We start from the raw sequence: 22,826 nt of genomic DNA, 5'->3' as shown, positions 1-22,826 counted from the left end.
GGGAGACCGCGCAGGCCCCCCTTTGCCGGTTCGGCCGGGGGCGCTAAGTGAGGTTCTTCGCCCTCGATCAATCTGGAGAATGTTCGCGAGAGAGCAAGTGCACGAGACACGGGCGATGTAGACAGGTTCGGGCCGCTGAGAAGCGTAATACCCTACTCTTGTGTTCTGGTGGATCTGTGTGTGAAGGAGTTATAGAGAGCCGGAGAGCTAGAGAGTTCAGGCTCCAGAACCCCTCTAGCCTCCTTTTTTTCTTTCTCCCCCCTTTTTGGTGGGCAAGGTCCTCCTTTTATATGGTGGGCCGGAACCTTGGGGGCCAACGGACGTTCCGAAGGCTCGCCACAAAGGCTCGACAGCCGGCACCGCCAACCGGGGACACGGGGGGCTGGCCCCCGTGCCCGGACCGAAGTGGCGCTCCGGACGAGGAAGCGCCCTCCGATGCGTGGGCAGCACGGCGATCATTGCGCCGGCCCTCGATATTGAAGCGGGCATCTGGCCCCCTACGCACATCTTCTTGGGTTGGAGGCGTTGACGAGGGAATGGCGGACGAACGGCGGGTAACGGCCGCCGCTCGCCGCGCCCTCCGCCTCGACGACACGGAGCCAGCAGTAGCAACGCCAGTGGCCTTGGTGGCGGAGGACCGCCAGCCGGCGCCTAGGCGCTGCTGCGCCGTCATGACCAAATTGGCCACGTCATCTAGCCAACGTTGGGTTGGAGTCTCTGGATCAGGGATGACGGGCGGGTGACGCAGGAGCGCGCCCGCAGCCTGGAGCGCGCCCTGGGGCGTGCTGCCATCACCGTAGATGAGGAGACGACGCTCCCCGTCTCGCCGTCCTTCTCCATCGCCCGCGTGCGGCGAAGTCGCGGATCTTTCGACCTCCTCGAGCGCCTCCTCCCGCCCAAGACTTCGGCGAGAGGGGGACAGTGGAGTACGAGCTCGACGGCGCGGGTTCTGCTCCCCGTCGTCACCGCTAGCGCTCGGAGAGAGATTGTGCGCCATTGCCCGTTCGGCCATGGGGCTGAGCGGGAGAAGCTTGGCACACACGAAAGAGAACGAGGGCTTAGAAAGACACACGCGCCCCCTACCTGGCGCGCCAGATGACGGAGCGTGGGGTTCCTCACCGGGAGACCGCGCAGGCCCCCCTTTGCCAGTTCGGCCGGGGGCGCTAAGTGAGGTTCTTCGCCCTCGATCGATCTGGAGAATGTTCGCGAGAGAGCAAGTGCACGAGACACGGGCGATGTAGACAGGTTCGGGCCGCTGAGAAGCGTAATACCCTACTCCTGTGTTCTGGTGGATCTGTGTGTGAAGGAGTTACAGAGAGCCGGAGAGCCAGAGAGTTCAGGCTCCAGAACCCCTCTAGCCTCCTTTTTTTCTTTCTCCCCCCTTTTTGGTGGGCAAGGTCCTCCTTTTATATCTCAAGGGGATACCACATGCACCACTTCTACCTACTTTTCTTCTGAGTGGGGACCTACCCTATCTTGACCAAAACTTGGCTTGCACCTTCGCCTGGAAGCTAAATCACAACTTGTCCTTGAGTGAGGCTCAGCGCCGTCACTCGCCTGACACCGGGGATCTCCTTGTTACTCCCTCATTAATGGGCGAAGATTTGCCATGGCTGCTTTCCAAATGACCATCCGATGAGATGGGTCATACCTACCTCCACTCCACCGGAGGCAGATGCATCGTGGGAGCACGGTTGTCTGCCGATGACGCGACCGGCGTCAGACCAGTCACAGACCGGTCATTCTTGTCCACCACGTGTCAGTTTAGCATGCTACACGTCTGCCCTTCTTCATACAATGACTTCCTTGCAATGGTTGCGATGAAGCCTGGAATGTATCTGGCCGGGGCTGACGTGCCAACTCCAGGAGTTCCCACGCCGGCTCCGGCTAGGGACGAGTGCCTGGAGGCTCTCATCATTCCGACGGGACGGGGCGAGGCGTGTGTCAGGCCGCCTGTTGCCACCTAACCCGTGATCTGACCGGTCTGTGACCGGTCACACACTGTGACCTGTCACGGACCGAACGAGTGTGCTGCGCTGCATTAAATGCGGCGTGGGGCGCTCGTCCAACCCGCAATAAACGCGGTTAGGTGAGCGCCGCTGTGCTCACCTAACCCACTCACGTGGCGCCAAACCCACAGGGGGTCGGGGCGCCCCAGCCCTCGGGGCCGAAACGGGAGCGGCCCGACCCCTCGGGGAGACAGAGGGAGGGGCGGCCACATCACTCTCGGGCCCGACCCCCCCCGAGGGGGTCAGGCCACATGGGTGACTGCAGCTGCCCCAAACCTCTAGTCAAGATACCCCCGGTCCCATGTCACCGACAGTAGCCCCCGGCGTTACGCCAGGGCGATCGCCCCCCTCGAGGGAAGCGCTCGGGCGTGACGCCACTCCTTAGACCTGGTGACAGATGGGGCCGGTCTCTACAGGCGGCAGAAACCCAGCGGTCGCAAATCGCGCACATCGGCAAGGAAAAACCGACCGACAATAATGAGCGGCTTTCTTCAAGACCGCTACATTACTTAAGTAGCGCGCGAACCGGGACGAGCCGGTTCGTTTCGCCTGGAGATGTGATGACGGTGCATCGGTCGGCGAGCGTAGTTAACGCGCGCACGATATGTCCCATCTCGACTGCCACGGCCGCACATCCGCCTCGTGCGCCGCAAACGGGCGAGCGGGATTAGTGGAGGCGTGGGCGCGAGAGACGAGGGGGCGAGGTAGTGGGCGCGGGGATCGAGGAGCCGGGCATAGCGTTGGCAAGGGTACTAAGACATCAAGGAAGGGATTTGTTTCCTTCCTCTCGTCACTCTTCCCTTTGCCTTTGCCACTTGTGCTCTGACTCTCCGTTTCCGGCGCCCTACCCTTGCCATACTCGCTCGCTCTCAAGCTCCTCCTCCGCCGGCGTCATGGCACGGGGCTCCGCACCGCTCGAGGGTAGCGTGCTGCCGCCTTCCCGCATCGTGAGCGAGAGGCAGGCCGGGCTGCCGCGCCGATTCATGCCGGAATCTGCCACCGGCCGGGAGGTGGTCGCGCTGGGCGAGGGACGCCCGGCGCCGCATTACCCGGGGCGGTCCGTCTTCTTCCTCTCTTTCGCAATGGCAGGGCTGGTCCCGCCATTCTCTTCTTTCTTCATGGATGTTCTGGAGCTTTATGATCTCCAGATGGCGCACCTCACCCCCAACGCGGTAATGACGTTGGCCATCTTCGCGCACCTATGCGAGATGTTCATCAGGGTGCGCCCATCTCTCCGGCTGTTCCGGTGGTTCTTCACCGTACAGCCGGTGTCGCCACCGTCGGTAGTCGGTGGCTGCTACTTCCAGCCGCGGGGGCCGGTGCTGAACCGCTACATTCCCTGCGTCCTTCGCAAGAAGTGGGACGACTGGAAGAGCGACTGGTTCTACACCCCTCTCCCCTCTGAACCGCTACGACGCCGTTCTTGACCGCCTGGCGGGTCTGCGATCCCAGGGGCTCACGGGGGCCATGGTGTTCGGCGACTACCTTCGTCGCCGGATCGCGCCACTCCAGCGGCGCGCCCGGGGCGCCTGGGAGTACACCAGGTCCGAGGACTACATGAGGACCCACCAGGGGGGCAGATGGGACTGGGCCCCTGAGGACTTCAAGATGGTGGTCCAACGGGTGCTGAATCTCAGCTCCGTGGAGGCATCCCTCATCCCCCAAGGTGTCCTCCCCCTCTGCAGCGATCCAGAGCGCGCCAACATCCTGACCATCATGCAGGCGGTCGGGGCGTCAGGGGAGCGGGCTCCTCGAGGCCACGATGGCGCGGGCGGGAGCCGCAGGGGGGAACAATCTACCCCGGGAGGGGGTCGTGCTTCTGGGCCCCGTGACGGGGGCCCGGGGGGCAGCCGCCCTGCCGACGCCCGGGGGAAGAGGAAACAGGAGGATACCCCCTCCCCATCTCCTCCCCGAGGGGGCGGGGCGGTGCGTGCCAGCAGCAGGCGCCCGGAGGGTGCTGTGCCGACGTCGCAGCCCGAGGGGGAGCGAAAAAAGAAGCGGCTCCGCAAGATGGGGGGACCAAACCATGCCGGGGAAACCTCATCTCCCCCCCAAGGTGGTCGTTTAGCCGACCTCCTCGCAGGTTCGTCCCCGCGCCCACTGTGGCCGTATTCATTCTCCCAAGGCGAGTTTTCACTTACCCGTTTCTTTTTGTCTTCTGGTTTTTCTTCCGCTTTCAGCGAGATTCCGTCGCGCCTCCCTCACCATTCCAAGTCCGGCCGGTCTGAGGCCGAGGAGACAGCAACCGTGGAGGCCCGGAGGCGGGAAGCTGTCCGGCGAGAAGCCGCGGACCGCCTCCGGGAAGCTGAGGAGGCTGCCCAGGAAGCCGTCCGGGTTCGCCAGGCTGAGGAGGCCGCTCGGGAGGAGGCCAGACTCCGCCGGGCCGGGAAGTCAGCCCGGGAGGCAGAGGCGACGCGCGCACGCCAGGCGGCCTGCCAAGCCCCCGACCCGACTCCGCCCGAGGCGACGACGACTTCCGAGGCCACCCACGATGAGGCCGCGGGCGCGCCGCTCGGACCCGACCCTTCGGGCGACGTTCGGGACGAGCCAGCCTCGGGGGACGCCCCTGAGTCCGGCACGTCGATTGGCGGGCCGAGCCGCACAGCGCCCACACCGAGGCGGCTCTCTCCTCTGCCTTCCGCCGCCCCACTGAACACAGAGCCCCTCCTGCAGGCCCTGGCCGCCGCGAACACGACGGTGCTGGACGGGTTAGGTGCCCAGATGGAGGTCTTGCAAGCAGAGCGGGCGGAGCTCGACGCGGCGTGGGCGTGCGTCGATGAGGGGCGGCGCTCGGTGGAGGCCATGGTGGAGGCGGGCCGCAAGGCATACCACCGGCACGCCTCAGAGCTCGAGGTCCGTCGGAGGGAGCTGGCGGAGATCGCCAGGGAGGTGGAGGAGGAGCGGGAGACTGCCCTCATCGCCACCGCCGTGCTCAACGAGGCGCGGGACGATCTCCGCCTTCAATACGGGAGCCGGGTGGCGGAGCTAGAGAAGAAACTCGACACCGCCCGGGGAGTCCTTGACGCCGCCACTGCACGGGAACGGCGGGCGACGGAGAACGAGGCGGCGTCCCGGCGGCGCGAAGTGGCCCTTAAGGCTCGCGCCACGGCGCTGGAAGAGCGCGCCCGCGCGAGGGAGAGGGACCTGGCGGACCGCGAGACCGCCGTCACTATCCGGGAGGCAACGGTGGCGGCGCACGAGGCCGCCTGCGCCGAAGAGGAGTCCGCACTCCGCCTCCGCGAGGACGCGCTCACCGAGCGGGAGCGAGCTCTCGAGGAGGCCGAGGCCGCGGCGCAGCGGCTGGCGGACAGCCTGTCCCTCCGCGAGGCAGCACGGGAGGAGCAGGCGCGCCGTAATCTGGAAGGCGCCAGCGCCGAGAGGGCCGCACTGGATCAGCGGGCCGCTGAGCTCGAGGCGCGGGCGAAGGAGCTGGACGGGAGGGCGCGCAGCGGCGGGGCGGCCGCGGGCGACGGCGATCTAGCCGCCCGCCTCGCAGCTGCCGAACACACCATCGCCGATCTGCAGGGCGCGCTGGACTCGTCCGCCGGGGAGGTCGAGGCCCTCCGCTTGGCGGGCGAGGTAGGGCCCGGCATGCTTCGGGACGCCGTCTCCCATCTAGACCGCGCCGGGCGGCAAGCGGCCCTCTGGGGCGAGCGGACCGCGAAGTACGCCGCCAACCAGGGGGGCCTCGCCCAGCGCCTCTCAGAGATGGCCGGGACTCTCCAGCGCCTCCCCGAGGAGCTCGAGGAGACCTCGCCCGGGGGGCAGTGGAGCTTGTACTGGCAAGCTACCAGGCCAGGGACCCGGACTTCTCCCCGTGGGCAGCGCTGGACGAGTTCCCTCCCGGAACCGAGGACGATGCGCGCGCGCAGGTCCGGGACGCCGCCGACCACATCGTCCACAGCTTCGAGGGTACGGCCCCTCGGCTCGCGTTCGCCCTCGACTCCGACGAGGAGGGCGGCGACGGTGGTGTGGACGACAGCGACCACGAGGCCGGCGACCCGGGAGCCTCGAAGTGAGCCCCCAGGCCCCCGCCAATCTTAAATAGTTTTTCCTTTCTTCTTCCGAGGCCTTCGGGCCCCCTTCTTGTATAAACTAATTTAATCTGCAATCAAATAAAGAAGAAATTTCTGTGTCAATTTTATTTGTTGTGTGTATGAGACGAGGATGGTCTGTGCCGCGGTCCTTCTGTGTCTTGGCTTGAACAAGGGCTCGTGCCCAGGTCCCAGCCTCAAACGGCGCGGGTCGGGGCTAGTGCCTGGGGAGATCCACGTGTCGAGACTAGCCAGGCCGGGAGCGCGGTGACCGAGGGTTATGGGGACCCGATTGTGGGCCTTTGCCGATTCCCCCCCGGAGTTCACCACGTCCCGGGGCACGGCTCGGTTCTGGGCCCCGTTTGGCGATTTCCGCCGGCTCGGGCCACCGAGGGCAGGGTCGAGCACGAGCGTGCTAATTCAAGCCAAGACTCTTCAAAAGGAAACAATGGCACAGACACAGTCCTTAGGAAATCAAAAAAGCTTTTATTGAAATACGGAAGAGAAAAAAGATAAGTATATGCATATGTGGTAGCCCCCGGCCAACCCTGCACGCCCGAGGGGGGTGCGAGGTTGGCCAGAGCCCGAGACCTGACACCCGACCCCCACTAGGGGTAGAAGCGACGAAGGTGTTCGATGTTCCACGGGTTAGGCAGCTCTGTGCCGTCGCCCGTGGCCAGCCGAACGGAGCCCGGCCGGGGGACGCCGATCACTCGATACGGACCCTCCCACATTGGTGAGAGCTTGCTCAGTCCAGCACGCGTTTGGACGCGGCGTAGGACGAGGTCGTCGACGCAGAGTGATCGGGCCCGGACGTGACGCTGATGGTAGCGCCGCAGGCTCTGCTGGTAGCGCGCGGCTCGAATGGCCGCGCGCCGCCTTCGTTCTTCCAAGTAGTCGAGGTCATCTCTGCGAAGCTGATCTTGATCAGCCTCGCAGTACATAGTGGCCCGAGGGGACCTCAGGGTGACCTCGGATGGGAGAACTGCCTCCGCGCCGTAGACGAGGAAGAAAGGCGTTTCCCCGGTTGCTCGGCTTGGCGTGGTTCGGTTCGCCCAGAGCACCGCTGGCAGCTCCTCGATCCACGAGTCGCCGTGCTTCTTGAGGATGTTGAAGGTCTTGGTTTTGAGGCCCTTGAGGATTTCTGCGTTGGCGCGTTCCACTTGGCCATTGCTTCTGGGGTGGGCGGGAGAGGCGAAGCAGAGCTTAATGCCCATGTCTTCGCAGTAGTCACCGAAGAGCTCACTAGTGAACTGGGTGCCGTTATCCGTAATGATACGGTTAGGCACCCCAAACCGAGCAGTGATACCCCTGATGAATTTAAGTGCGGAGTGCTTATCGATCTTGATGACCGGATAAGCCTCGGGCCACTTAGTGAACTTGTCGATAGCGACATACAGATACTCGAACCCGCCCGGGGCCCGTATAAACGGACGCAGGATATCGAGCCCCCAGTCAGCAAACGGCCATGACAGAGGTATGGTCTGCAGGGCCTGGGCCGGCTGATGGGTTTGCTTGGCGTGGAACTGGCACGCCCTGCACTGCCGGACCAGGTCGACCGCATCGTTGAGAGCCGTCGGCCAATAGAAACCCTGGCGAAAGGCCTTGCCAACCAAGGTGCGTGAGGCAGAGTGGGCTCCGCACTCGCCTTCATGGATAGCGGCAAGAAGCTCGACGCCTTGTTCCCGAGGAATGCACTCCAGGAGGACTCCGTTAGCCGCGTGCCGATAGAGGGTCCCTTCCACCAGCACGTAGCGCTTGGAGATGCGCTGGACGCGTTCACTCCCTTCGCGGTCCTCGGGTAGAGTCTTATCTGCGAGGTACGCCTGGATCTCAGCGATCCAAGCAATCAATCTAAGGGAGCTGGGAGCGCTCCCCTAGGGTCCCGAGGCCTGGACTCCGACGGGCCTCAGGGGCCGTTCAGGCGCGTCCGTCTCCCCTAGGGGGTCGGGTCGCGCCGACGGCTGGGCAAGCCTTTCTTCAAAGGCGCCCGGTGGGGTCTGGGCTCGCGAGGAAGCGAGCCTTGAGAGTTCGTCGGCGACCGCGTTATCCCGTCTGGGCACGTGCCGAAGCTCTATCCCGTCAAAATGGCGCTCCATACGCCGCACCTGGCGCACGTAAGCATCCATCTGCGGGTCAGAGCACTGGTACTCCTTGGAGACCTGGTTAACGACCAACTGAGAGTCGCCTAACACCAGGAGGCGGCGGATCCCCAGTCCAGCCGCCACTCTGAGTCCCGCAAGGAGTCCCTCGTACTCTGCCATATTGTTGGTTGCCCGAAAGTCGAGGCGGACCAGGTATTTGAGGACATCTCCGCTCGGCGAGGTCAACGTGACCCCCGCACCGGCGCCCTGAAGAGACAGGGAGCCGTCGAACTGCATCACCCAATAGGCGGTGTGAGGCAGCTGCGAAGGGCCCGAGCTGGCCTCGGGGATGGAGACGGGCTCGGGAGCCGGTGTCCACTCTGCCACAAAGTCGGCGAGGGCCTGGCTCTTGATCGCGTGGCGTGGTTCAAAGTGCAAATCGAACTCAGAGAGTTCGATTGCCCATTTCACCACCCGTCCAGTACCCTCTCGGTTATGCAAGATTTGGCCGAGGGGGTAGGACGTAACCACCGTGACCCGATGCGTCTGGAAATAATGGCGCAACTTCCTCGAAGCCATCAGAATAGCGTAAAGCATCTTCTGGGCCTGAGGGTATCGGGTCTTGGCGTCCCGGAGGGCCTCACTAACAAAGTAGACGGGCCGCTGCACCTTTTGGCGGGGCCGATCCTCTTCGCCAGGGGCCGCATCTCCAGGGCGCTTTTCGTCCGAGAGGCCGCGCGGGGCGCACTCGGCTTCTGTGTCGACGACCTCGGGGTCGGAAGGCGACAGGCGTGGCCTTCCCGCAGTGGCCCCGGGGCCATCCTGGGGGTCGGGGGCTCCTGGCACCGTCGGACAAGCAGGCAGAGGGCCAGCTCCGGTCGTCGGGGGCCTCGGGCAGCCGTTCGGCTCGGGGGCCTCTCCTCCCTGCTCTCTCCCGGGTCGAGTCGATACAGGGTGCTCTTCGTCCGAGAGGCCGCGCGGGGCGCACTCGGCTTCTGTGCCGACGACCTCGGGGTCAGAGGGCGACAGGCGCGGCCTTCCCGCAGTGGCCCCGAGGCCATCCTGGGGGTCGGGGGCGCCTGGCACCGTCGGACAAGCGGGCAGAGGGCCAGCTCCGGTCGTCGGGGGCCTCGGGCCACCGTTCGGCTCGGGGGCCTCTCCTCCCTGCTCTCTCCCGGGTCGAGTCGACATAGGGTGGGGATGCGCGGAGCGAGGGTCGTCCTCGTCGCGCTCCACGACCAACGCCGCGCTGACCACCTGCGGAGTTGCCGCCAGGTAGAGTAGCAACGGCTCATCTGGCTCCGGGGCGACCAGGACTGGGGGAGAACTGAGGTACGCCTTCAACTGAGTGAGGGCCCGTTCAGCCTCCTCCGTCCAGATAAACGGCCCGTAGCGTTTGAGGAGCTTAAATAGGGGTAGCGCCTTCTCTCCCAGCCTCGATATGAACCGACTTAGGGCGGCCATACAGCCAGTGACGCATTGCACATCCCTAAGCTTGCTGGGGGGCGCATCCGCTCTATAGCTCGTATCTTCTCGGGGTTGGCCTCAATGCCTCGGGCAGAGATCAAGAACCCGAGAAGCTTGCCCACAGGCACGCCGAACACGCACTTGTCGGGGTTCAGCTTTATGCGGGCGGTGCGGAGACTTTCGAAAGTTTCCGCTAGATCCGAGAGTAAGGTCTCCTGGTTGCGTGTTTTCACAACCAAGTCATCAACATAGGCCTCAACATTACGTCCTATTTGGCTACCCAAAGAAATTCGAGTAGTACGTTGAAAAGTAGGACCTGCATTCTTTAACCCGAAAGGCATTGTCGTATAACAATAAGTTCCTATGGGGGTAATGAATGCAGTTTTTTCCTCATCCTCCCTAGCCATGCGAATCTGATGATAACCAGAGTATGCATCTAGAAAACACAAAAGGTCGCACCCCGCGGTGGAGTCGACAATCTGATCTATGTGTGGCAGGGGGTAAGGGTCCTTAGGACATGCCTTGTTAAGGTCGGTGTAGTCGATGCACATCCGAAGCTTGCCGTTCGCCTTGGGAACGACGACCGGGTTCGCCAGCCACTCCGGATGGATGACCTCTCGGATGAATCCGGCCTCCAGAAGTCGCGCCACCTCCTCGCGGATGAAGGCTTGACGTTCCGGGGCCTGCCGCCGCACTTTCTGCCGGACCGGCCTTGCGCCCGGCCGTACGGCGAGACGGTGCTCAATCACCTCCCTGGGGACCCCGGGCATGTCCGCCAGTCTCCAGGCGAAGACGTCGGCGTTTGCCCGCAGGAAGGAGACGAGCGCGTCTTCCTATTTGTCGTCCAGAAGACCACCGATTCGTGTGGTCTTGGACGGGCCGTCGCCCAGGGCAACCTGCTTGATCGGGACCTCGTCACACGTGATCATCCGCTGCCTCGGGGCGGCTGGGACGGAGGTGCTGAGCCTCTCGTCGCCACCCGCGGGCTTGGATGCCGCGGCGAGGTGGTCCGCGCGCTGCTCCATGCAAGCAAGCGCGACTTTGAGGTCACCATGGACGGTGATGGGGCCACCGGGGCCCGACATCTTCATCTGGAGATAGGCGTAGTGGACCGCCACCATGTACTTCACCAACGCAGGCCTCCCCAGGACCGCGTTGTAGGGCAGACTGAGGTCCGCCACATCGAAGTTCACCCGCTCCGTGCGGAAGTTGGCGGAACCACCGAAGGTGACCGGGAGGTCGATATGGCCTAGCGGCCAAGTGTGCCCCGGCGTCACACCGATGATCGGCTGGGACGGCCGGAGCACCATCCCCGGGGCCTTGATGGCGTCAAAGGCAGCGGAGGAAAGGATGTTGAGGGCTGCACCCCCGTCAATGAGGACACGCCCCAACTTCACATTGCAAACGGTGGGGGAAACCACCATCGCGATCTGTCCTCCCCGGGCAACGCACGGTGGGTGGTCGGTCTGGTCGAAGGTGAGGGCAACCTCCGACCACCGCGCCCGCCGCGTCGCCTCATGGGTAGGGGCCACGGCCAGAAGCTCTCGCTTCATGGCCTTGAGGCTCCGGCGAGAAGCGTGAGCACACGCTCCCCCATCAACGGTGGCGACGGTGGCCTCAGGCTCCTGGAACCCTAGGTCATCGTCGCCATCGTTGATGTCCTCGGCGGGGGCCTTCTGCTTGGCCTCACCTCGCCGGTTGCCGGCGGGAGCCGCCGGGGTATTGCCCTCACGGCGCTCCTGCCTCCTCTCCTCCTCCCACTTCCTCGTCCGCTCAGCCAAACTTTTGACCGCGCGGCAGTCCACGAGGTCGTGGAGGGAGGTGTTGTGCACGGTGCACCACTTGCCGGTCGGGCGCTCCCTACTGGGAGCGCCGGCCTCCTTTTTTTTGTCGCTCGCAGGCCTCCCCTTTCGGGTGGCCCGCGAAGCGCCCTCGACGGCGAGGACGTGACCCTCGTCGTCGGAATGGGCCGACCTCTTCTTCCTCCTCCTGTCCCGCCGCCCTGACCGAGCAGTGGGCCCGGGGGCGGCCGGAGCTGCCACACCGGAACCGGAGGAGTTCCAGGTCCAGGCCTCCTCCTTGCGAGCCACACGGTCCGCGAGCTGAAAAAGCTCCGCGGTGGTCTGGGGCTCCTTGGAGGCGATCTTCTCGAGCATGCGGTTGTGCCGCACGCCCCCCTGAACGCGTAGATCACCGCGTGTGCAGGGATGCACGGTATGGTGTTGCGGACTTGACAAAACCGCTGAATGTACGAGCGAAGAGACTCATCGTCCCCTCGCTGTACCGCGTGCAAGTCCGCTTCTTCACCTGGGCGCGGATATGTGCCCTGGAAGTTCATGGTGAACTGCTGGCACAAATCCTCCCAAGAGTGGACCGACGCGGGTGGCAAGTTCATTAGCCAACCCCGCGCCTATCCTTTCAGGGCCATGGGGAAGAAATTCGCCGTAGACGAGGAGACGACGCTCCCTGTCTCGCCGTCCTTCTCCATCGCCCGCGTGCGGCGAAGTCGCGGATCTTTCGACCTCCTCGAGCGCCTCCTCCCGCCCAAGACTTCGGCGAGAGGGGGACAGTGGAGTACGAGCTCGACGGCGCGGGTTCTGCTCCCCATCGTCACCGCTAGCGCTCGGAGAGAGATTGTGCGCCATTGCCTGTTCGGCCATGGGGCTGAGCGGGAGAAGCTTGGCGCACACGAAAGAGGACGAGGGCTTAGAAAGACACACGCGCCCCCTACCTGGCGCGCCAGATGACGGAGCGTGGGGCTCCTCACCGGGAGACCGCGCAGGCCCCCCTTTGCCGGTTCGGCCGGGGGCGCTAAGTGAGGTTCTTCGCCCTCGATCGATCTGGAGAATGTTCGCGAGAGAGCAAGTGCACGAGACACGGGCGATGTAGACAGGTTCGGGCCGCTGAGAAGCGTAATACCCTACTCCTGTGTTCTGGTGGATCTGTGTGTGAAGGAGTTACAGAGAGCCGGAGAGCCAGAGAGTTCAGGCTCCAGAACCCCTCTAGCCTCCTTTTTTTCTTTCTCCCCCCTTTTTGGTGGGCAAGGTCCTCCTTTTATATCTCAAGGGGATACCACATGCACCACTTCTACCTACTTTTCTTCTGGGTGGGGACCTACCCTATCTTGACCAAAACTTGGCTTGCACCTTCGCCTGGAAGCTAAATCACAACTTGTCCTTGAGTGAGGCTCAGCGCCGTCACTCGCCTGACACCGGGGATCTCCCTGTTACTCCCTCATTAATGGGCGGAGATTTGCCATGGCTGCTTTCCAAATGACCATCCGACGAGATGGGTCATACCTACCTCCACTCCACCGGAGGCAGATGCATCGTGGGAGCACGGTTGTCTGCCGATGACGCGACCGGCGTCAGACCAGTCACAGACCGGTCATTCTTGTCCACCACGTGTCAGTTTAGCATGCTACACGTCTGCCCTTCTTCATACAATGACTTCCTTGCAATGGTTGCGATGAAGCCTGGAATGTATCTGGCCGGGGCTGACGTGCCAACTCCAGGAGTTCCCACGCCGGCTCCGGCTAGGGACGAGTGCCTGGAGGCTCTCATCATTCCGACGGGACGGGGCGAGGCGTGTGTCAGGCCGCCTGTTGCCACCTAACCCGCGATCTGACCGGTCTGTGACCGGTCACACACTGTGACCTGTCACGGACCGAACGAGTGTGCTGCGCTGCATTAAATGCGGCGTGGGGCGCTCGTCCAACCCGCAATAAACGCGGTTAGGTGAGCGTCGCTGTGCTCACCTAACCCACTCACGTGGCGCCAAACCCACAGGGGGTCGGGGCGCCCCAGCCCTCGGGGCCGAAACGGGAGCGGCCCGACCCCTCGGGGAGACAGAGGGAGGGGCGGCCACATCACCCTCGGGCCCGACCCCCCCCCCCCCGAGGGGGTCAGGCCACGTGGGTGACTGCAGCTGCCCCAAACCTCTAGTCAAGATACCCCCGGTCCCATGTCACCGACAACGATCCTCCAGCGATTATGTCCAGATAGAATGCAGACTCCTTATCCAAACCCGTATGGAAATGTTGAAGAAGCACATACCCGGGTAAGGACAGGGTTGGTCCAGACTGCACTAAATTAGTGAATCTGGACCAGGCTGCACCAATTGATTCATTTTCGATCTGCTTAAAACTGAGAATTTCTACTCGTAGGGCAGTAATACGAGTAACTGGGAAGAAGGTAAGACAGAATTTGTCTCACAACTTTTCCCAACTACCGTTTACACATCCAACGGTAGAGGTGTACCATTGCTTTGCTCTCTCTTAAAGAGAGAACGGGAACAATTTCCACCGCACAGTTTCTTGTCTCATGCCACGAATCTTAAGGCACGAGCAGACTTGTTCAAAGTCTCGCAGATGATGGTAGGGATTTTCTAGATCAAACCCAGAAAAAGGATTTTTCCCTAACCATACTGATTAGTTCGGGATGAATTTCATAGCCAGTTGTATAAATGGGCTCTGATGAAGGAGGTGGCTCATAGAATTCACCCCGAGGAGCAGACAGCTCAAAAAGCGGTTGCTCCATGGTCGAGAAGAGTTTGACAGGAATACTTCTTTAGGATAGCAGGGGTAGATGTAGAATTAAAAAAACAAAAAGGATACGAGGATGAATAAGGTACGGAAATGATCAGCAACCATTTCCCCGGAAACGGCGCCAGAAATGCTTGTTGGTATTTCTTATGGTCACAGATAAAATTTGCAAGCGCACAGATATACCGATGTAGCACTTCCCCTACGGAGTATTCCAAGGGTATCGAATCCAATGGAACGTGTGTGATCAGATCTTCCTCCGGTTCATCCAAGGACACCAAGCAAATGATAGGCCAGGATAGAGAGGATTTACTAGTGAGAAACAGTGTCTAGGGAAAGCTTAACTTTAATCCTAACGCAATACTTCAGGCACTGGCAACCCGCTGTTCCCAGATGTCGCTCTACTACGTACCCGGACAGGGAGGACTTAAGTGATCTCGAGGGCTGTCACCACCTCTACACCCACCTCAAACGTACTGTGGGATACGCAGTAATTACTGGATAACAATTACTTAAACATCACGTCTAAGCAATTACTGTCTACTTTAGTGTTTATAACTCACCAAAGCAATCACTATATTTAGTTGATTATAGTGAACAATAATTCCGTATGCTATTTAGGAACTAACCAAGAGATAATTCTCACAAAATAAATCTAAATTACTCAAGAAGAATATTATATTGAATTCAGAGTAAAAAATAGAATAAAAGAAATAGGAGAAGATTACCGACAACTCCGGAATTCTTCCGACTCCTACTCTACTCTCTTCCGATTGTAATATACAATATAGTACAATAGAGCCTCTTATAATTTAGCTCAAGCTTGGAAGTGTGTGTGTGAAGTGAGAGAGTGAAGCCTTTATATAGAGGTAGGTATGACGGTTGTGAGAAGCTGAAATGTCCGAACTGCCCCGCAACCGCCATTAGGAGATGATCAAGACCGTCCACGCCAAACCCCAGCCTGGATGGCTGAGATTAGGAGATGATCAAGACCGTCCACGCCAAACCCCAGCCTGGATGGCTGAGATTGTGGTCCGGCCGAACCTGGGCTGGGCCCATCTGGCTTGGCTCTTGGCCCATGTTCTCCCCTGATCCTCCTCTATTCATTCTTCGGTATTTTGGCTGATTCACTGATGTTTTGATGAAGTTCACAACCCATCCTTGCAGGGATACACATTTCTCCTCACTTTAGTCTGATTTTCCTCCCAACATCGGGGTTTATCGTCTGCATACAAATATATACCAACACTTGTGGAATATGTGAGATTAAGCACATATCACTATGTTGGATGTTTTATTATCCGAACTTTATGCAGATGTTGGCGGTACAGAATCGGTATTTAATAACCACCAACAGACACCAATGTGCCTACGGGGCCTATATACCTGAGGGACCGTGGGGAAACGGTGAAGGAGCAGTGAACGGTTGAGAGACACCAATGTGTGAAAGGGGAAATTGTTGATTAGTCCCACATTGGTTGACCGTGGGTGCCTGCGGGGGCCATATACCTGAGGGACCGTGGGATCTCTGGCCCGAGGGACATAGTATGTGAAGGCTTGATGGACCGTGGGTGCCTGCGGAGCCTATATACTTGAGGGACCGTGGGGAAACGGTGAAGGGGCAATGAATGGCTGAGGGACACCAGTGTGTGAAGGGGGAGATTGTTGAATAGTCCCACATTGGTTATGTAAGGACAAGGGACCTAACATATAAGTGGGGTCCCCTCACCTTAATAGCTAGCTTTTAGGGTGGGAAAGACCCTTTACGATCTTACAAGTGAGCCCATCCACAAGGCATGACAACGGCGGAGGGGGCTCCAGTGGTCCACAGCTAAGGAGGAGAAGAGGAGGCATGTGAGGGAGCCAATAAGCAAGATGACGCGCTCATATTCCTCTACGATGCATGTGGTACGCTTCTTGGCAGACTTGGCCTCGCGCTCCAAGCGGAGCCGCTCCTCCTCATGAGAGCGTGCAAGCTCAACCTCGATGTGCGACGACTTGCGGGCAGCCATCTTGCACGACGCGAAGGTAGAAGTGGCTTGGCCTTCGCATGGTAGCGGTTCTCAACCATGCAGGAGGCGACACACGGCGCGAGACTTGGGGCCCTTGGCCTTGCGCTAGTACTCCTCCTCCTTGGCGCACTCCATGCCTCCATGCGGTCCCAACGGTTAGCCGCCGTGATCGCAAGCCACCTTTGCCTTGGAGTTGACACCCATCTTCTTTGGCATCGCGGCTGTTCATGGCGGCAGTGGCTGGTGGCACGGTATGGGGCTTGAGCGAAGTCGGATTGGCATGGTAGATGCTGAAACGATGACGACGAGGTATATATATCCCAACCTACCCATCTCCCTTATCTCTGTCCTCTCCTCCTTTGCAGCCATAGATAGCCACGGTCCCATCCTCTCCCCACGGCGAGCTCGAGCTCGCCAACTCCCTCGCCTCCCTCCTCTCTCCACTGTCACGGGCCACCAGAGCCTCCTCATCATCGACCTCCCACTGCTATTGCCACCTCCTGCAAACGAGCTCACCGGCCACTACCCCTCTCCCCCTCGATGAGCTCTGGTGGAAGAGAGGGGAGAGGTGGAGAGATGGGGGAAGAGAGAGGATAGGTGGTCGGTGAGCTCTTGTGGAAGTGAGGGGAGATGTGGAGAGATGGGGGAAGAGAGAGGATAGGTGGGAAGAGGTAAAAATCCACTTACATGTACTCCCTCCGTACCAAAAAAAGACAAACTCTGGGTTTCCGTGTTCAATGTTTGACCATCCGTCTTATTCGAAAAAATTATGAAAAAAATTAAAAAGACAAATCACGCATAAAGTATTAATCATGTTTTATCATCTAACAACAATGAAAATACTAATTATAAAAAAATTTCATATAAGACAGACAATCAAACGTTGGACACGAAAACCCAGAGTTTGTCTTTTTTTTGGGACGGAGAGAGTAGAACTCACATGTTTTTAAATATTTCTTTTTATTGACTAGGATGCCACGTCAAGACAAAACAACCATTCATAATGTCATGAGACTTGATTGGACGGTTTTGCTAAGATGAGTAAAGATTTCTGGTATCACGATTTAGCGATGTTAATTAAACTCTGACCGAAAGATTTAGGAGACAATAAGTGGACTTATTCCTTTGAGTAATGCAAATTTTATAAGGCTAGTATTGGGCCTTAGGGACCAGAATTCAACTAAGCCCAGAGAAAACAAATAGCATACTGTTTACGTGCTTTATAAAATTTTCATTCTCAAAAAAAAATCTAAGTAGGGCAATGGTACACCGTACACCACACCTCTCAACGGAACCATATATGGCGAGTAACGCAGTGCTGGGTGTGTTTGTCCGAGGCGAAACAAACCCTTAGAAGAGCAGCTTGATTCAGAGTTGATACATAGTAGTAATAGCATAGAGCCATAGACCATTCCAACATGTACATTGTACAAAGCGGAGTCTTTGTCGAACGAAACAATACCCAGGAGATGCTGCACCACAAAAAATCGAAGCAAAAAGGGCAAAAAAAAAAAGAAGGAAAAAAACTGAGAAGTTGATCTTTCGTTGGAGGAGGTTAGCTATGTACAGGTTCAGCATATTCACACTTGACCATTGCAAATATATAGTACTCCTATATAACAAAACTGCCAGTCTGCTCCAAGGCATATTTGAGTTCAGTATCACAAAACGAATCATAAAAGAGGAATAAAATGAATGGAGCAATTATTGTATCCACATAATAGTATCTTTTTTTTTTTCATCATCATCATCATCGGACAACATACCCCACCAAAATCACCATGTCCCCACAGCCCTAAACCCATATACCTCCTCATTGCATGCTATCAAAAGTAATAATACACACAGAAATGCTAATTACTGTCCTACACTATGATTTGTGCTTTCAGTGGTAGCTACCTGTTGCATTATCAAAATCTCTTTTAGGAGAGCCTTCTAACAAAGGTAAACGGTGTCCATGGATGGTTTTACTGGGTTTCTACTCAACAGTGACAACATGGATAGGGGCACAAGGATTGTACAATCAATGCTTCAGCGGTTGGGGTTGCTGTTCAGGTAAAGGAGGGAATACATCAAGAAGGAACCTGTGAATCATCTCAAAGCTGGTAAATGTTATTACTGCGGCAGGAGTTGTCCGCAACAGATTAGTTGCACATCCACGGTAGAAACCGGTCAAACCCTCTATATGATAGACCTTTCTGATGCAGTCCATTACACCTGTATATCTCGCCTTGGAGTGTGCTCCCTGCTCCTGTAACCTTGAGCGAACAACCTGTAACGAATCATTTCAGATATATAGCCACCAGTTGGCCAGAACAAAGTTCAGTACACTTATTACAAGACTGGCATGCATCGTAATTTCAAAGAAAAGACTCTACCTCATGAGGATATGTCAAGGTTGACGCAGCAACTTTTGCCAGGGATGAAGCAACAGCAACATCACCAAAACTTAATGCCTCCACTGTAGTATTATCTGTTAAAGCATGACGCTGTTATATGTGTGGAACAAAACACAATCTGGAGTGTACAAATGTAGTAAACATGTGCAAGCCAGATAAGCTTTGATCTTCTCATGTGCAGGAAACTGAATAGCAACATGACTGATACCAGCCAAGGACAGAAGTTGAGAGAGTACCTCGCTCAGCCAGATAAGCTTTGATCTTCTCATATGCAGGAAACTGAATAGCAACATGACTGATACCAGCCAAGGCAGGGACAAGTCCACTTTATAAAAAAGAAAAAGAAAAATATCAGCCAGCGCACAAAACATATTATCATCAAACGGTGTAAAATCTTGCATCTGTGGACTTCCATGGAAAGCTACCTGTACAGTCCACGAATGCCTTCTTCATGTGCTATTCTCTTCAAAGCAGCAAGTGTACCTTTGTACGGGATCACCCCAGCTCGTATCCCTTGGGTCTACAAAAGGGAAAAGGATACAGATGATGATATGACTCAAAATAAAATCTTTGAATCAATTTGTCTGAGTATAGCATGTAGATGTTGACTGCTTAGTATGGACAGGTAAAAGATCTAAAAGAAATTCAGCATATTTATAAGTGATTATAATTAATGATAGCTCCATTCCAAATGGGCATTCAGCCTGTGTAAAGACCATCAGTCAACATTAGGAAAGAAATGGGAATTGCTTACAGGTTTTAAACACTTGCCTAATATAGGCCAGACAAAATATTTGGTATGCAGCATTTTGAAATTGCAATTATGCTATCAGGCGTCTTGGATCGACTACTGGTCCAGACAAGTTGTGGTCCAAGGATACCTGAAATCTTGTCTTCACAACCCAAAGTGGATTTGTTGCAATAGTAGTTGCACCTCCAGCACATGATGCAGCAATAACATTTGCCCCTAAGGACAGGTGATGACTTCTATCTGCAAAATGAATGTACGATACCACATAAGAACTGACAAATGATATGCTGTCAAGTAAGTCATATGCAGGGTAAAACACTAACCATTGGAAGAAAGCAAGCTTTTAAGCTGCTCATACACAGTAAAATAGACCTGGAAATCCACAAGGATACTATTAGCTCCACAATAGATCATAGACACTTGATTCATCTATAGTGTAGTGTACTACTCTACTCGGTGCCATACATGGGTTTGCATGCAGATCAACTTATAGCATTATCATTAGCATCGTTGCTTTTTACATAGAATTTAAAAACATCTCATCAATGGAGTAAGTGGAGCTATAATGTAAGGGTAAAGACTAACCGCCCAGTTAGGCAAGAGTGCCAGAATAGTTGGAGATAAACCACGATACATTCCCCGAAAACCTTCCCTCTGAGCAATCTGTTGTAAGCTTCCAATTATTACACTACCTAGTAATGATAGAACAAAGAACTGATGTAATAAACCTTAGCTTCTGAAGAATCTTGGTATAGTAGAAAACAATTTAGTCCAGACATAAGCATTTCAGAAAATATGCTACTCATCAAACTTCTATTGACAAAGATGCAAATTCAACAGTAAAAAGTACGAAGTAAGTGCATTATCAATGCACCAATGCTGTTGGCCACGTACATAGGATGACCTGCTGGCATTCTTCAGAGCATAACGGGCCACACATATGCCAGCATCCATGAATGCAGCTAAAACATTTTTTGAATTCAAAGCATGTACGTCAGCTGATGTTCCAGGCAATTTAGGTTCAGCAAATGTGTACCAATAACATCAGAAATCCAGGCTTGGAAGTATTACCCACACTATACTACACCCATGGACATCACAAAGTCTGTTGGCTTTTTTCACATGTTCATGTATGCTAATGCTTTTATCATACATCAACGAATTCATGCAACAGCAAATAGCACGCTGCATGCTTTCCTTCCATTCTCAATGTGCACGATCTCATAAGTTCCCAACAATTCCGCTCAACACATGTGAAGCTCCCAGCCCCACTTTGATTGGAGGTACTGATAGATTCAAGGTGCGCAAAACAACAACGAGAGACCAATCAAAAGCCTCAGATAACAGAACCGTCCAAACAAGCAATCCGAAACCGTTACGACATCTAAAAGCAGAGAGCAGATCTTTCGTTGCCGACAAGTATTTTCTCAACTCCCTGAATCCTGGAAGTGTCCGAGTAAAGCTACACAAAGAGAAAGGCACAAAATCTGCACCGGTTTACCATCATTCCCCTGCATGCATGATGCATCCACTGTATATTCTGACCACTATATGCACTGACTTTAAGTGCTCAAACTCCTATGTGCTCACCATGCTTCATCAAGCATAGGATAGAAATTGCAGTCTATAATAGATTTATGTGCAGCTCTAGCTCTGCAGCAGCAAACTGTAGCAAGCAAAGATTCGCAAGAATTCCTCTGAAGAGACACGCACCTCCAATTGTGCCGGTGGCGAGCTTGGGCCAGCCGTGCACCTGAAACCTCGTCTTGATCACATCGAGCGGGCACACGAAGGTCGCCGCAACCACACCTGCGGACAAGCCCCAAAAATTCAACGCTTGCTCCACATGGGCATCCCCGAAACACACAAATTGACCCAAAAAAATGGATAAGATAGCTCGAGCGGTCATGTGTTACCAGCGGAGGCGCCGGCGGCGGCGTGGCAGAGCAGGCCGCGGGCGGAGGTGGCGTGGTGGCTCTGCTGCGAAGACGCGGACGGCGGCGCCGGCGCCGGCGAGGTCGCCACGTCCCCCGGCATCACTCCCCCACACACACACCGATCTGCTCCTCCCCTCCCTCAGGGCACGGAACCGCGCGCCGCCGCGTCTAGGGCTACAGCCACCGCTACCCTCCCCTACCCCTAGGAGAAGGTGAAGCCCGGGGGCGCTACGCGAGGGCGCCCGATCGCATCCGCCTCCGGGGGGTCGCCCGCGACGTCCGTGGCGCGCTCGTCGCGGCAGCAGGAGGCGGCGAGGCGGGGGCGGAGGCGGAGGCTAGGGTTAGGGGTGGGGATCTGAGGCGGCGGGAGGCGCGCGCATTGGGGTCGCGGCGGTGGCGGTGGCGGCTTCCTCGCCTCGGCTGCTCCGTTTTTCCGTCGTCACGACATCCTCGCCTCGCCTCACCTCACCTGCCCTTCTCTCTTCTCTCTCATATGCTTCTCCTCCTCCTCCTCGGGGAGGCGTGGGGCCCACGTGGGGCGTCCCCCTCTCACTGACGGTGGGACCGGGAATGATTCCGAGGGTCCACGTGTCAGTGGGGTTGGGTGAAGACTTTCTCGCCCGTCGTGCACGTGCGGCGCGGCGGCTCACGTGCGGGGCCCCGATGTCAGCCACAAGCGTGGACCCGAGCGGATTCGTGGTCACCAGCCAAGGCCGTGGGGCCCACGAGTCATTGACACGTAGTCCTCGTTTACGTGTACGTGTAGAACTTTACCAGCTTATTAGTTAGGCCACATGTTTTTGACTCAACGAACCCCGTCACCCGACCACGTCACTGTCAGGTGGGACCACCGCGCGGTGGGTCCCCGGTGTCATCGATGGCGGGACGTGGGGGCCCACGGCGGTGTCTGGTCGCCGCTTACCACCCGGGGGGTGACGTGGTGGAACGGCAGCCGTGCATCGGGGACGAGGCGGAATCGACCGGACGGCCCAGATGGGCTCGCGGGGACCATTTTTTATTTTTCTTTTCCTCGTTTCGTTTTCTTTCGCTATCCACAGCGAGCGAGAGAGGAAAAGATAAGCACGAAGAATTATGTTGCTTTGTTTCGCCATGGTGCGGCTTGTACTGATCTCTCCCCCTTCTCTCGATTTGTGGGGACAGATTGGAAAATCGGACATAATATATAGGTAGATTGTCCAAGTACTTGAAAATAGCTCAAAATTTTGTCTTGTTTGTACTACCCAAGTGCCTAAGTAGTTGGTACACGTACGTGACTCTTATCAATGACTTTGGTTCGTAAACATAGGTATTTGGCAAAATTTGGTACATGAGTACATGACATCATGACTTCGATATCTTCACCGTACGACATTACACAAGTGACTTTAGAAAAAAACACTATAAAGGTGATTTATGATTAAATAGGGGAGAGGAACAATGTGAAAGTTGTGAACTATTGTTTCTCTCCCATCAAATTAGAAATCAATATTTTAATAGGTACGGCATCCATGAGTTAATTTTTACGTTTGTAGAGTATTTTCTTCCAAAAGCTACTTTTGTACGATGTTCTACAGCTAAAACCGCTAAGTC

General features: G+C 56.8%; 2 protein-coding genes across 2 annotated transcripts; one reads left to right on the top strand and one right to left on the bottom strand.

Moving 5' to 3' along the window:
- The first annotated feature begins 536 nt into the window (after positions 1-536).
- On the top strand, positions 537-18,044 carry LOC136356656 (uncharacterized). Its single transcript, XM_066310899.1, has 4 exons — positions 537-739; positions 4,190-5,230; positions 16,062-16,125; positions 18,039-18,044. Exons 1-4 carry the CDS (start codon positions 537-539, stop codon positions 18,042-18,044), a joined length of 1,314 nt encoding a protein of 437 aa, XP_066166996.1.
- On the bottom strand, positions 17,837-21,698 carry LOC4338524 (nicotinamide adenine dinucleotide transporter 1, chloroplastic). Its single transcript, XM_015785282.3, has 9 exons — positions 21,216-21,698; positions 21,013-21,108; positions 19,885-19,991; positions 19,623-19,671; positions 19,430-19,539; positions 18,974-19,068; positions 18,785-18,873; positions 18,528-18,622; positions 17,837-18,421 (listed from the first exon to the last, which is right to left on the bottom strand). Exons 1-9 carry the CDS (start codon positions 21,334-21,336, stop codon positions 18,173-18,175), a joined length of 1,011 nt encoding a protein of 336 aa, XP_015640768.1. The 5' UTR covers positions 21,337-21,698; the 3' UTR covers positions 17,837-18,172.
- Between the last annotated feature and the right edge of the window lie 1,128 nt (positions 21,699-22,826).

This window comes from Oryza sativa, chromosome 5 (assembly GCF_034140825.1).
Source record: "Oryza sativa Japonica Group chromosome 5, ASM3414082v1".
In the NCBI taxonomy this organism is placed as follows: Eukaryota; Viridiplantae; Streptophyta; class Magnoliopsida; order Poales; family Poaceae; genus Oryza; species Oryza sativa.
This window is presented reverse-complemented; position numbering and strand designations above follow the sequence as displayed.